The 15,260-nt window shown below is 52.6% G+C and overlaps 1 protein-coding gene across 12 annotated transcripts in view; it reads right to left on the bottom strand.

The window, feature by feature from the left end:
- Positions 1 to 15,260, bottom strand: part of DENND2B (DENN domain containing 2B) — a 184,667-nt gene that overhangs the window by 6,629 nt on the left and 162,778 nt on the right. For 11 of the 12 annotated variants that reach the window (XR_004436005.1, XR_004436004.1, XM_033206354.1 and 8 more), the window contains 8 exons: positions 14,718 to 14,814; positions 14,262 to 14,306; positions 12,802 to 12,986; positions 11,205 to 11,314; positions 10,923 to 10,992; positions 7,917 to 7,994; positions 7,234 to 7,374; positions 2,533 to 2,681 (listed from right to left, as the gene is read on the bottom strand). Coding sequence is in view for 10 of the 12 variants with exons in the window: in XM_033206354.1 (XP_033062245.1) it covers positions 2,533 to 2,681; positions 7,234 to 7,374; positions 7,917 to 7,994; positions 10,923 to 10,992; positions 11,205 to 11,314; positions 12,802 to 12,986; positions 14,262 to 14,306; positions 14,718 to 14,814 (875 nt within the window). In the remaining 2 variants the exon portion in view is untranslated. Of the gene's footprint in view, positions 1 to 1,067; positions 1,162 to 2,532; positions 2,682 to 7,233; positions 7,375 to 7,916; positions 7,995 to 10,922; positions 10,993 to 11,204; positions 11,315 to 12,801; positions 12,987 to 14,261; positions 14,307 to 14,717; positions 14,815 to 15,260 lie in introns of those variants that run through there. The other variant, XM_033206358.1, reaches the window with a different exon arrangement.

Raw genomic sequence — 15,260 nt, 5'->3', positions numbered from 1 at the left:
GGTCCTGGAATGTGCTCAGAGGCAGCTGCAACCACAGGAAACAATAGCTGTATTCACAGCCCCATGGGAGCTGGGCTAAGGGGCGGGGTGGCAAAGAAGAGGCTCAGCCATGCATTAAGAGGGTAGAACCTTCAGGAAAAGAAACATGGTCCAGGCTCTCTAAGGGCCACTAAGGCCAGGCCAGGGCACCAAAGCCGGGCAGTCAGGGGCTTTGTTGGCTGACAATGACCATGGCTGGCACACAGGAGGGGCCTCTTTGAGCTGCTGTACCTAGCTCATTCCAGCTGTTGGGCTAAATTTCTTCACAGGGGCCTGATGGGCCCACAAAATACCTAGAACTGTGAGACACAGAAGCACTGAGGCTGTGATGGGAACAAGTGAGGGGCAGTTTTCCTTTCTAAACCCTGGCACTCTATGGAAAAGTCAGTAGCTCTGGTTTTTCTTCCTCCTTGCTTCTCCTGGGCTGAGGGTGGGCCTGGGTTCCTGTCCCTGTGAGGGCAATCGGGAGTTCATTTCTCAGGCTCCTCTCAACTGCTCCCTCATATATATGGAAGGGAATATCCCAGGGATTCAGGACTTATTGGAGGGCAAACCAGAAGGGGGATTTGCCTTCACTGCCCTCCTCTGAGCACCTGACATTAAGGTGGCTTAATCAATGTCCAAATGACCACTCTAGAGAAGCCACTACTTGGGATGGATTCTTTGACCAAAACAATACGTAACATGTTGCCGATAACCCATCCTGTTGTTGTAGGAGTTACTAAATTATTTTACACAGAGAGGAAAAGTTTTTGTTTCTTTTTAATTTTTAATTTTTTATTTATTTACTTATTTTGAGACGGAGTCTCACTCCCAGGCTGGAATACAGTGGCACAATCTCCGCTCACTGCAGCCTCCACCTCCCAGATTCAAGCGATTCTCCTGCCTCAGCCTCCTGAATAGCTGGGACTACAGGCGTCCGCCATCACACCCAGCTAATACCGGGTTTCACCATGTTGGCCAGGATAGTCTCAATCTCTTGACCTTGTGATCTGCCAGCCTCGGCCTCCCAAAGTGCTGGGATTACAGGCATGAGCCACCGCGCTTCATTTCTTTTAAAGCAGCTCAAAAACGTTTCTTGTCTAGAAAGCAAGCCCTAGCTCTTACAGCCAGGCAGGCAACCTTTGATATGCAAATACAGACCATTAGAAATTGGGTCCACCCAACACGGCAATTCTCACCGTTGTCTTCTTGCCCTTGCCCCCACATGTGCCTAGCAGCATGGCTGCCCCGCATATTCCCACGTGTGTAGAACATCAGGCACCCTATATTCGCATATTAAAAGGCGAGGATGGGAGGGCCAGCTTTTTCAGGGGCTACAGGAGTGACATGCCAGGTCAAACCAATCCCCTAAGCCCTATGCAAATCAAACACCACCTCCTCCAGCCTACTAAAACTGGCTGGTGTCCACAGCACTTGAGGTTCCCTCTCTTGGCTTTGGAGCCTCCCTCCCTCTGTCTCTGTACTTTCTTCTTTCCTTCTTGCCTATTAAACTCTCCGCTCCTTAAAACCGACCCCACCTGTGTCCGTGTCGTTTTATCTAAACCAGCATAAGAACCAAAAGCCCTAGTGTTCCTCCACTCATTGGAGCCATATCACTGTCCCTTGCCTGTGTCACCCCCCAACCACCACTGACATAAAACTTTTTTCTTTTTTCAACCTTGGCTGTCTAGGAGAGCTCTCACTTCTTCCTTCCTAAAATGCCTCAGGTCCAGTGACCATCACTTCTGCCACCCGTCCCATGGTCACCACCAGACCTTGACACCTCTACCTCTAAAGTCCTAAATGCCAACATTTCAGACCAAGACTTGTGACCCACCCAGCTCTTTTCTTACTCCTCCTAAACCAGCTCCCCCACTTCCCTGGCATCTCCAGGCCCTGCACATTGTTTCCTGGTGTGGGCTGGCCAGCCTTCCTCACCCACTCTCCTCTCTGCACCTCAATGCCCCCATGGCATCCTTCTCCCCAGCCCTCCCAGTGCCCAGCCCTGGACCACTGCAGTCGCCTTCTCCAGAGGACACCCTCCACAGGACCCTCGCTGGCTGGCTCAGCACTCCTCACACTGTCCCCAGTCAGTGCTCTTGCCCCTTCCTCACAGCGGCTCTTTCCTCAAACTCAGCATCCCATTGAGATGGCTTTGCCTTCCCCTCCAGAAGAAATGCAACCATCCGCCAAAAAACCTCAATTTCTTAACCTTTCCCCTGTATATATACCGCCATCTGCACAGTCTTGGCTGTTGCAAAGGAAGAAATGTCCCTCCCTCTTCCCTCAAGCCAAGCCCTCCACAGGGTTCTCAATCCCGCCATCTGTGTGCTCCCAAACCCTTCTCCCTCACCCACATGGGGTGCTACCTTTCCACTTAGTCTTTATCTCCCTATGCACAGCCCCACTCCAGCACCAGCCAGCAAGTGCTTAGGCTCCTGAACACTTGCTGATTCGCTTGTGGGCGTGCCTTCCCCCTCCCCTCTTCTTCCTTGCCCGGCTGGGCCCTACCTGAGCTTATCTGCCACAAAAATGACCCGGCGCTCCAGCAACAGCGAGGCAAAGATTCGGATGAGCTGGCGCACACTGAGGCAGGTAAAAAGGCACTCAAAGTCCACGTGCTCCAGCCGTGAGTCCATGGGCCGCCGCAGCTCTAACACCTGCAGGAGAGCGATAGGAAAGTGGGCCTGGGCCAGCCAGGTGGGTGCTGCCCTCCAGCCCTCCACGAAGCAACTGGAGGCTGCTTTCCCCTTTCCACCTGCTCTTTTCCAGGTCTCTCGTCTATCCTGCTATGCAGTAAACCCCTCTCCTCCACCCCTCAGACTACAGCTCCGCTCTCACAGCACTTGAACACCCAGGCTGTGGGTGAGAGGGCTGCCTGTGAAAGAGGGGAAGGATCCAGAAGGAAGGAGTTGAGGGACCATCCATCGGGACCTCAGGAAGAGAGGAGAGCTGACTGCTCTTAGAGATAGGGAGAAGCAGGGAACCACACAGCCACATCTCTAGGGTCCTCCTGCCCACCTCCCCAGACAAAGGTCTAAGCCCTTAATGCTGACTAGACCCCACTGCTCTCCAGGCATCTCCGCATCCCAGGACTCTAATCCCAGCCACCTCTGGAAAGGCAATGCTGGTGTCCTTGTTGCCCTGTCCCCCTCCCTTTCCTGCTAGAAAGTTTCCTTCCAGAGGCTATTTGTCCTGCCATCCTGGCCTTTTCTCCATCACCCTAAGTCCTGTGCCAGGCACAAAGAAAACACAAGCAAAGAGCTGGCCATTCTGCAACCTTGCCAGGAAGCAGGACTGTCTTATCAGGGCTAGGCCTAGCCTTCTTTCCTCCAAAGGTGGCTCCCAAGGTCAGTGCCACAGCTCAGAGAGCCACTTCCCTGGGGGCAGTCATGAAGGTGGAAGGTAGCGAGTGACCCTAGTGGTGAGGGCAGGAGGAACTGCTGACGCTCAGGCTGTGCCAAAGCAGCTGTCCCTGGGGTCTGCCTGGCCTCATCCTTGGTCCCATAGCGTGTGTGTGCAGCATAGATGTGAAGGCCTCCTGAAAACTAGGGTGAGAAACCAGTTCTCTCTCATTGCCCGATGGCATCAAAGGTAATGCTTTACAAGGAGTTTTTATACCCACATTATCTCATTTGTTCCTCAGAGTCTAAGCAAGTGAAGGCGTTCTGATTCCTAACTCAGCATCCATCCTTCTGGGCCCCAGAGAAGCAGCAAAATGGGCACAGGGCACAGTAGCGGTCTGTGTCCACTGTCTCTCCCACCTGATAGTGTACTCCTGGAAGGACTGGTGATCTGCCAGATGCTGGGTACACCCCAAATGGTCAGTGAATGTGGGCTCAAGGAAAGAAGTACCACAATGGGGCACAGGGCACAGTAGCGGTCTGTGTCCACTGTCTCTCCCACCTGATGGTGTACTCCTGGAAGGACCGGTGATCTGCCAGATGCTGGGTACACCCCAAATGGTCAGTGAATGTGGGCTCAAGGAAAGAAGTACCACAATGATGCCAGAGCCCTTTATACCTGCTCCAGGCCCTGTGCCCACCCCAGAAGTCACAAGCTCCCTGCATGCAGCCCAACAGGCTCTGCTCTCTAGCACCCAGCCCCACCTAGTCCCTGCTGTCCCTGGGGCCCAGCCCTCCCCCTTCCCCCAGGGATTGAGAATTCACACAGGCTGCTCCCACTCCTGGTCTTGTTCCATGCATCCCTGCCTTCAAGGAGATCAGGCCCAGGGCTCTGAAGGAACCGAGCAGTTACAGCCTGGGAGTCCGGTGGGTGTGACCAACATCTGCACAGGGACAGGCAGGATATCTAGGAGGGCAGCCAAGCTCATGTGCGTGGGGAGGGGTCAGGGAAGCCTTTCAGAGCACAAGGTACTTGACTCCCCAAAGAGAAAAGAAGGGAAGTGTCTTCTAGGCAAAAGGAAGTAGGGTTGAGGGAAGAGTAAGTATCAAGTCAGAAGATGAGAGCCCAGTGAGGTGGCCAGTGCCAGACCACGAAGAGCTCCCAGGCATGATGCTGGGCTATAAGGCAAGGGTCACCTATCCTGTGCCCCACAGCCATCACAAAGCCTAAAGTTCCTCTAAATGAAGGGGAGAAAAGAGGCAAGGAGAAAGCCCTCAAGCTAGGAGTTGCCAATGCTCAGCAAGCTTGGTATGCTTTTTTGGTCAGTCCTTCTCCCATTCTCTACAACTAATTTATTTACTCTTCCCTCTCCTAGAACCCAACATCCACCTCTTAGTCTCAAAGAATGACCTTTTCTATTTATATATATATATATATATTTTTTTTTTTTTTTTTTTTTTTTTGAGATGGAGTCTCACTTTGTCACCCAGGCTGGAGTGCAGTGGCGCGATCTTGGCTCCCCGCAACCTTCACTTCCCGGGTTCGAGAGATTCTCCTGTCTCAGCCTCCTGAGTGGCTAGGATTACAGGCATGCGCCACCACACCTGGCAATTTTTTTTTTGTATTTTTGGAAGAGACGGGGTTTCAACATATTGGCCAGGCTGGTCTCAAACTCCGGACCTCAAGTGATCCCCCCCACCTCAGCCTCCCGATGTGCTGGGATGACAAGCATGAGCCACTGTGCCTGGTCTGACCTTTTCTATTTTGAGAAAATCAAAGCCATCAGATGAGAATCCAATGTCTACTAAGCCACTCCCTCCTCTCCTAATAAATGCCAAGCCCTCCATGGAGCCTAACACTCACATCTTCTCAGTACACTCTGTTAGCCCCTCCTCCTCCTGTAGCTTGAACCTCTTCCTCTGGCAGCCATTCCCACCAGCATACAAACAACCACCCCTAACAAGCTTCCCTGGTTCCACATTTCAGTTGCTGCCCTCTTCCCTATTTCTCTCCACAGCCATGCAATCTTGAGAAGATGTCTACACAGGCTGTTTCCACTTCCTCACCCCCATCACTTCTCCACTCACTCCAGCCCAACTTCTGGGCCCTGCACTTGTCAAGATCTTCCACACCTCATCCTGACCTCTTGGTGGTACCTGCTTCAGATCATGGCTTCCTTTTTGAGGTGCTCCTCAGCCGAAGCCCTCCCCTCGTGTTCCCCTCTCCTCAAACTTCAGGGCTACGGCTCCTCTCCTGCAGGGCCTCTGCATGTTGGGGTTCCCCAGGACTGAGGAGGACCCCATACTGGGCTCTCTTCTCTTCCCTATTTACACTCTTTGCTACTACATATCTTCTATTGGGGGTCTCACGGGCATCTCAAACTTGACGTACACATTTGGACTCTTCCTCCTCATTACCTGCTTCTCCTTCACGAGCTCCCATCTCAGTACATGGCTCCATCATCTACCCTGGGGCTCCAGCCAGAAAACTGGAAGTCAGCCTTACAGTCTCTGTGACAACTATGCCCTATTTCCAATCAAACACAAAGTGCTATTGGTCCTAATTCTAAAATCCATCTACTTCCCTTCCCCTGTTCTACCACATCTTAATCCAAAGCTGCCATCATCTCTTGCCTGTAGTGCCACAACAGTATCCCTGCTGGTCTCCCTGTTTTCACTCCAACCATTAGCTACACGGCTGCCACAGTGGGCTTTGAATACATGTATCAGCTGGCCACAGGTGGCTCATGCCTGTAGTCCCTACAGTTTGGAAGGCAGAGGTGGGAGGATTGCTTGAGTCCAGGAGTTCAAGACCAGTCTGGGCAACATGGTGAAACCCTGTCTCTATAGAAAATACAAAAGTCAGCTGGGTGTGGTAGTGCACGCCTGTAGTCCCAGCTACTCAGGAGGCTGAAGTGGGAGAATTGCTTGAGCCTGGGAGGGTGAGGCTGCAGTGAGCCATGATAGCACCACTGCACTCCAGCACCACTGCACTCCAGCACCACTGCACTCCAGCACCACTGCACAATATGGGTGGCAGAGTGAGACCCTGTCTCAAAAAAATAAAATGAAAACATATATCAGATCTTATCATACCCCTGCTTTAGATAAAATCCCCAAATCCTTAACTTGGCCTAGCAGGGACATCGTGATTGGGTTCTTGCCTGCCAACCCACCCCCGTCAACCCTCTGACCAGCACATGCACTTGCCCAACTTTTGCCTTTGCAGATGCTGGTTCCTCTACTTGGAATAATCTTCTCCCATTCATATCCTTCTCTTTCCGTCTCCCTCCTCCTGCTTCATTTAGTTGCCCCCACTCACCACTTAGGTCTCTGGTAAAGTGTTACTTTCTCAGAGGAGACCTTCCCTGGCCCCTAATTTAAAGCAGAACCCTTGTTCCACACTCTCATAAGGTCCTGTGCTTTCACTTGGCTCATAACACATTTAGGAATTATCTATTTATATGTAAACGTGTTTATTATAATATCAGTATCTCCCACTAGACTACAAACTTCATGAGGACAGAGCCGTGTCCCTCTAACTCTGACTCTGCTCTGAGGTCTGGCGCAATCTCTGACTGTGAGATGGCACACATTCAGTCACTGTTCGATGAATGAACAAAAGGAAGGCAGATGGAATGCAGTTTAGTCCAAATGGGTCAGGGAAGGCCCCTGGGAGGAGCAGAGGGCTGGGCAACATGTACATTCCTATTGTTCGCTGTTGTGGGCCCTAGTGATTGGGTACACTGACATGGTTGAGCAAGGAGGAGCCATGCTCTGTACCCCTCAAAGACTATGACCTTGGCTAGCGTGGTCCTCCTGCCACCCCAGCCCGTAGCCCGAGAGAAGAGGGTGCAGAAATCCCTACCTCATTGCCAGCACCTGGCAGGAATGTCTTCACTTTGATGGTCTTCCCTGGGGCTGGGAAGGGCGACTCCATGAGACTTCTCATGAAAGGATAGACCAATGCCGCGGAGATCCCACGCCGGCGCTCCACCTCATCTAGGACCTGTGCCCACCGCCAGCAGCCCAAAGAGGAAGGGTGTCAGGGCAGTGCCCTTCTCCCCTCCTGGCAGAGAAGAGGGCAGCCAAGCATCTGACCGGGCTGGCCCAGAAGCTGGGAGATGGGAAGGCGGTCTTGCCAGGATCTGCACACTCTACCCTTCCCATTTTGCTTGGCACTCAGTGATTCCTCTGTTCCTTAACTGGCCTTGCTTCAGTCCCCAAGAGCAGAGTAGCTGGGCAAAGGAAATACCACCCAAGAGTCAGCTCCCTGGGCACTCTTGCTTCCCCAAGGACTCTGGCTCTGCCCAGGGCCCAGGGTGGGCTGTGACAGGGCCAGCACAGGAGCTGGGGAAATGCCAGCCAGCTGGGTAGAGGGTCAGGCTGGGGAATGGGAGGGCGTCATAGAGCTCACTGGTACTTGCTCCTGCATTCTGTCTCCCGCTTGCTCACACTCACAGGTGGTTTTCTCATCTAAGCTGGCTGCAGATACTCCTGTGGGAGCTGTCAGCTGGGGCAGGGGGAGGGAAGCCTGCCAGAGCCTCTTACCTTGGAAAACAAGCCGAAGCAGCCAAGGCGGCTGATGACACAGTACACCTCTGGCAACCGGGGCCCTTTCCCACTTGGCTGGGCCAGGACAAGGAGGAGGAGGAGAGAGATAGACACAGAGAATGCATGATTACCATTTCTGGCTCCTTTTCCTTGGGAACTGAGGAGTAAGGACTGCACTTCTAGTGGAGGAAGACTCTAACCCTCCTCTAAACCTCTCTGCAACCAGGGCCCTGAAGGAGAAGCCACCACTCTCAGGACAGGCCTCAGCTCTGCAGGGTCTCCCAGCACCAGGTACCAGGCTCCTGCCAGGCTCCACACAGGCTCTGCCCTTCCTCCCAGGAGGACGCTGACAGGGGCTGGTAAAGGGCAAAGCAGTTTGGCAGAGGCTACAGGGTGATGGGTGGATTCATATCCCTGAGGCTGGGACCCCAGCAGATGAGAAGGACTAGGGTACATCCTTAGGAGCAAGCCATTGTAGCTTTTTAGCCCCATAGGGCATATTCAGCATAACATTCCTTTTTTGGTTCTTTTCCCCCTTTCTTGATCCACCTCCATTCTAAGAGAGCAAACTGAAAACAAGGGATGGGAGCTACTATTTATTGAACATTTGCTATACCTGACTTGGAACTTTACAAGAGATTTGTGAGACAGGGATTATTATCTCCTTCATAGACGAGGCAACTGAGTTCAAAAAGATTAAGCCATTGCCTAAGACCACCTATCTAGAAGCTGTGGAGCCAGGAGTTTGCTTTGGCCCTGTTTGGCTGTCTTAACCCTAAAGCCTGCTGCTTTCTGACAGGAAGGAAAAGAAACAAAGACAATTGGTAGAGGTTTGCTATAGAGTAAAGGAGCACAAAGAAGAACAGGACTTAAAAGGTGGGCATGGCTGGCCGTGGTGGCTCACGTCTGTAATTCCAGCACTTTGGGAGGCCGAGGCAGGTGGATCACCTGAGATTGGGAGTTCGAGACCAGCCTGACCAACATGGAGAAATCCCGTCTCCACTAAAAATACAAAATTAGCTGGGCGTGGTGGCGTATCCCTGTAATCCCAGCTACTTAGGAGGCTAAAGCAGGAGAATTGCTTGATCCTGGGAGGTGGAGGCTGCGGTGAGCTGAGATCACGCCATTGTACTTCCAGCCTGGGCAACAAGAGTAAAACTCCGTCTCAAAAAAAAAAAAAAAAAAAATGGTGGGTAGCTGAAGGGGAGACATGCACTGAGAGCTCCCAGGCCCAGAGCCCCCATGCAGGCTTCAGTGCCTTCTCCAGCAGGGCTCAGAGGCCTGGAGGGCCTGGCAAGTCCGAGTCAGGAGGGAGCAGAGCAGCAGGTGCTGGCCCCTCATGCAGCCTGCTAAGCAAATGCAGATGGGGCTATTTCAGTCTCCAAACCTGCTGGCCACACGTCACAGATATAGAGAAGGCAGAATCTGTTTTTGTCCATATTAGGCCTGAAACTCACTCCTGTCTCTTTCCCTCTCCCCCGCCTCCCCTAAAGCCCCAAGTGATTAAATCAAGTATGTGGGATTTGGGTTAGAATCATTGTGTCCAATCTGCAGGAATGCCGAGCTAGTGCCAGCCCCCTTGGCAGGGACCCAGCCCAGGCCCTCTCTGAGCACGCCAGGACAAACACGCTCTTCCCTGGGGGCAGCAGCCCCACTGCAAAGGAGCAGCTCTGCTGCATCTATGTTCCAGCAAAGGCAGCCTTCGCAACACTCCTTCCAAGCCCAGGAGGCCCAGGCAGCCAGAGGCTTGCTGGCCTCTGCCTGGCTCACCACCTGGCATCGCTCCTGTGCATATGCCCTTCACCCCTCCCTGGGCACTCTACCTCCCAACACCCTCTCTCCCCAGTCCATCCTCTGGGGGTGATCCAAGAGTACCAGATTGGTGACAAACGACTTCCCTTCTGGTTCTGTGTGACCTTGGGCAAGTCATTCTACCTCTGAGTTTTGACTTCCCAATCTATGGATCAGGGATAATAACAACCCATGGGCTATTGTGATCATTTTTTTAAAAAGACATACTTGAAGCATCTAGCTTGGAATGTGACAGGTTCTAAACAATGTCTATTCCCTTGGCCTTTCCTGTGTTGAAAGTCCAATCTCCTGTAACAGGCCATCTAAAGTTCCTCGAGAGAAGATCCATGTTAAACTCATCTTTATATGCCTTTAGCACATGCCTGACTCTCAATAGGTCAGGGCTTCTGATAAGGGATGATGTGTTTCTGAATGAATGAATGACTGGCCCCAAATCCTTCCTTCAGGGCTCCTGCCCCCTTCATCTACCCCTAGACTGGTATCTGGGGAGGCTTTCTCTTGCTAAGGCCTGGAAATCCCAAAGTATTGTCAACAACCCAGTGCTCCAAGCGAGGAGTGCAGCAGGGGCCAGGCTCTGGGCCCTTACCCTAATCTATTTCCCAGGACTAATGGGAATGGAGATGGTGAAGGACTTCTCTTTACAAAATGGCTAACATTTTCAAAACCCAATCCCTTTCCCCTAGATTCAAGGTATCTCTTTTAGATTCCCAGAGAAGATATGTCTCTGTCCCTCCCCAATCTCCAGCCCTACCATACCACAGACAGGCCTCATCCCCACTACAGCCTGGCCAGGTATGGAGGTGAGGAATGTTGTCCCTCACCTAATCTGATGCATATATACATACTGCTGGGGGTGATTCGATCCTGCAACCAGAGACCAGCAATCAGAGCCCACGATCCCAAGGAAAATGAAGAAAAAGTAGAGAAAAACTAAAAAGACACGAAAACCCACTCCCTCCCCTTATTCCAGATAATCTCCGATCCTAAGGCCCCCTCAGAAGCACCACTCTGAGCCCTGCTCTCCCAGGGTGGCCTCACCTGTGAAAATGTGTGTGTTGGCAGGGGGTTGGGGGTGGCCTCAGGGAACAGAACATAGGATTTCATACAAGCTAAAGTTGCAGAAGGGCACACACACACACACCCTGACCTAGCCCCTGCCTGCCAGCCCGAGGACCAAATGGCCTCACTCACCAGTAAGCGCCTGCAGTAGCCAAAGCGTCTGCTGCCATCTTCCCCAGTCAGCATGAAAGAAAAGGTCTCACTGGAACAAAGAGAGGTCTGGCGTCAGGGAGGTGTGAGAGGACCTAGGAAACAGCCCCCAAGAATAGGGACTGTCATCTTCAGGGTTGGGTGAAGGGCCAGGTTGCTGTAGGAGAGGAGGATGAGACTAGAGCAGGCCCCACTCAGGTGCCTACTGCTATGGGGGTAAAGAAGGCTATGCCCCTTCCTCCCTCCGGTCAGGCCAGGCCTCACCTGCTATACTCTGACACAGGGAGCCAGTCCTTGGCATCAGGGAAGCAAAACTGGGGAATGGCTTTGAGCCTTTCCTCTGCCTCTCGCATCTGCTTGGTGGGTCGGTCCAGCTGCAGGGAAGAAGGAACCGGGAGATGACATGGAACCTGAGGGCGGGTGGTGGTGGCTGAGAAACCCCTCCTCCCGAGGACCCTAGATGCCACTGACCAGTGGGCATGATCTCAGCAACCGTTGTCCCACTCCGAATTCTTACAGAGCCCTGAGTCATCATTCATTCATTCAATAAATGCCAGCAGAGTGCCTTCTGTATGGCATCTGACACAGTGCTGTGCGCCAGGGCTCTTGGCTCTCGATGGAAAACAAAGGGGACAAGGTCCCCGACCCTGCACATTCTGGTCAGCAGAGTGAGATGGTCAACCACAACATCTCAGAGTGGGGCTTAAAAAAAAAATAAGCAGGGTGGCCGGGCGTGGTGGTTCATGCCTGTTATCCCAGCACTTTGGGAGGTTGAGACGGGCGGATCACCTGAGGTTGGCAGTTCGAGACCAGCCTGACCAACATGGAGAAACCCCGTTGCTACTAAAAATACAAAATTAGCCAGGAGTGGTGGCGCATGCCTGTAATCCCAGCTACTTGGGAGGCTGAGGCAAGAGAATCGCTTGAACCCAGGAGGCAGAGGTTGCAGTGAGCCGAGATCGCACCATTGCACTCCAGCCTGCGCAACAAGAGTGAAACTCTGTCTCAAATAAATAAATAAATAATAAGCAGGGTGATGTAACAGAGCAAGCTGGGTAGGGGAGGGGCTCCATGCAGGCGTCTGGAGAGACCTCCTGAAAGAAGTCCTACTTGAGCAGAGCCTGAGAAATGAGAAGGAGCCAGCAGCCATGTGAAGAGCTGGAGAAAGCACATTCCTGGCAGAGGCAATGGCAGAAAGAGGGGTTGAGTGTGAGAGGAAGAAGAGGGAGGCCAGGCTGGCTGGCGACAAGCAGGGAAGGCGGAGTGAGAGAGAGGCTAGTGGGAGAAGTGTGGAGTGACAGCTAGTGGGTGCAGAGTTTCTCTTTGGGGTGATAAAAATGTTCTAAAATTGATAAGTGGTGATTGCACAATTCTGTGAATACACCCAAACACTGAACTGTATACATTAAGTGGGTGAACTGTATGGTATTCAATCGTTTTGGATTTTATTCTAAGCACATTGAGAGGTTCTCTCTCAGCCCTCATCCCTTGAACAAGCACTGGCCCAAACCCACCCCCGCTGCTGCCCAAACCCACTTCCCTCCTGGCCGAGAGGAGGCAGGTTCAGGGCTGTGGCAGAACAGCCCTTGGCCTTTCCTGTGTTGAAAGTCCAGTCTCCTGTAACAGGCCATCTAAAGTTCCTCGAGAGAAGATCCATGTTAAACTCATCTTTATATGCCTTTAGCACATGCCTGACTCTCAATAGGTCAGGGCTTCTGATAAGGGATGATGTGTTTCTGAATGAACATCTTGTTCGTCAGGAAGGAGACGAACAAGATCTCTCTCCTTCCCCAAATAGGCCTGGTGGATAAAGGATGGAAGAGGGGAAATATGGGCAAGGTTGGGAGGGAGAGGGCCTCACCTTGGGAAACTGGTAGGAGACTTCGGGGAGGTAGGTGTTTCGCGATGGCTTCTTCTTGAGGGACACCACCACAAAGTACTCGAAAAGCTCCCGCTCCTGCCACTCCAGCAGCTCCAGCTCCAGCGTGCGATAGCTGGGCGCGTGCTTCAGCATCGACTGGATGTGGACCAGGCGCTGTGTGTGGGCTGGAGGCAGGTTGCACATCAGGGAATGGACCCTCACAGGCCTCATGTTAGCTCCTCTACCCCTGGCTCAGGGCTCCATCACTGTGGAGCACTTTTAAGGGCATAAGCCTAGTCTGATACCATCCCCAGCTTGCAGGCACAAGGTGCTGACCCCTGCACAAAGACTCTGCCCTGACACAGGAGGCTGCAGGCCTGGTCTTCCTGGAGCCTCTGGAGGCTGAGCTGGGGGAGGAGGACTGCCGAGGCCAGGCAAACCCAGGGATGCATCTTGGCACCCACTCTGTCCCTGTACCAAAAGGACCAGAATACATGAACATCCACAAAGGCTTCATCCCTGGGCCCCTAGCAGTACTTGAGCCTTGTCCGGGCTCCTACATCCAAAGTCTACTTGCCATTTGCCTGGGGATGAGAGGATAATCATCCAGGAAGGCCTAAGCAGGGTTTCCCAGTAGAGAAAGCACAAAGATTTATCCAAGGACCCTGGAATGTGAAGGTTCCAGAACCTTTTCAGGCTCCTCTCCGGGGAGAGGGGAGATGGGGGGGGTGGGGCTGCAGGGCCTCCAGAGAAACAGTTTCCTCAGTCTATGGCACATTTCTTGCCAGAAGAGGTCCTTGTAATCTTCTGTACCCATCTCTCACCCTCCAGATCTATAACCTTTTTTTTTTTTTTTAAATGGAATCTTGCTCTGTCTCCCAGGCTAGAGTGCAGTGGCCTGATCTCAGTCAGCTCACTGCAACCTCTGCCTCCCAGGTTCAAGTGATTCTCCTGCCTCCGCCTCCCGAGTAGCTGGGATTACACATGCCCACCACCGTGCCTGGCTAATTTTTGTATTTTTTTTTTTTTTAGTAAAGATGGGGTTTCACCATCTTAGCCAGGCTGGTCTCGAACTCCTGACCTTCTGCCCGCCTCGGCCTCCCAAAGTGCTGGGATTACAGGCGTGAGCCACCACGCCCAGCTGAGATCTACAGCATTTACCAGGCAAATCTAGCTCCCAATTCCCATGGACAATGGCTTGGGACAGTTTGGGCAGGGCTCCACCCTTACATTTGGCAAAGAGAGACATCTGGATTTAACCTTGCAGGGCTGAGCTCACATGTCTGTAAGGACAGACTTCCCTGTGGCTCTTGCTCTGTTGTTCTGGTATCTGGCCTGTCTGTCGCCTCTCCACATCAGGCCAGTTAGGGACACTGGAGCCACACATGCATCGGCAGAGAAGGCTGATTCCCTGCAGCCCTGCTGGGAGAGCTTCCGTGCTCGTGGGAGCTGTACCTCACCTTTGAACCTGTCATCAGAGTCGCTCTCGCTCTCACTGTTTTCATCTGGAAAAGGAACAACAGAGGACATACTTGCTGGACCCCACAGCCAATGTTTTCTGCTCCCCTACCACCCCAACTTTTCTCACAGGGGATGGTCTCTACCTTCTCTGGGCCCATGGTCAGGCATCCTGCCTCCAGGAGGCCAAGATTTGAAATGGGAAACAGATTGCAATGCTCAGTGAGTCTGGCCTTTCCTTTTGCAGAAGTCGATTCCCACACCCACCTCCCTACTAAGGGCCTCACAGCCCAAAGTCTGAAGGAACCCATCCCAGACCTTTCTTCCCTCTCTGCTCCTCCCTCCTATGTGGCCATTTCCCGGCAGGGCTCTACCCTCCACAGGCAAATTGATGCCTCTCCCATTCCCAATGCCCAAGGGCCCGAGACACCCGAACCAGCTCCGGCACCAAAGCCTACCTCTCAGTGATGCTGTTTCAATGCTGGACATAGACAACTTTTTTAATCTCTTCTTTCCTCTCTTGGCATTGTAAATGGAGTTAATTCTTTGGACAAGCTGGGTGAGAAAGCAGGGCGGGTGAGGTAACCTGAACACCAGCTGCCCCACTAACAAGAAGGCTGAGTAGGAGCTCATCCCTGCCCTTAATGGTACAAGATTTCTGCATTGCACCCGCTGGGTCCAGGACTGGTCTAACTGCAGAACTGACCCCAAGTGGTGACTCACCAGCCATGCCTGGTAGCTCTCCATACACCTAGTCCCCCAAGAGTGGTCTCCTGCCCCAACACAAGGACACTAAACTTAGCTCCCCAGAGGAAGGAACTATGATCAAACTAGACAGGATGGTAACTCCTGGGTCCCAAGAGTCATTGAACCAACTGAGACAAAGAGCTTCTGAGATGCAATAACAGGAACAAGGATTCTAGCCTTTCCCCTCTGGGCCATAACCCGGGGCCCCGACAGGAAGAATCTAAATTCCCAATATACCCAAGCATTGTTTGCAG

This window comes from Trachypithecus francoisi, unplaced genomic scaffold (genome assembly GCF_009764315.1).
Source record: "Trachypithecus francoisi isolate TF-2019V2 unplaced genomic scaffold, Tfra_2.0 Lachesis_group8, whole genome shotgun sequence".
Taxonomy (NCBI): domain Eukaryota; kingdom Metazoa; phylum Chordata; class Mammalia; order Primates; family Cercopithecidae; genus Trachypithecus; species Trachypithecus francoisi.
Note: the sequence above shows the minus strand (reverse complement) of the source record. Positions and strands in the feature narration are given on the sequence as shown.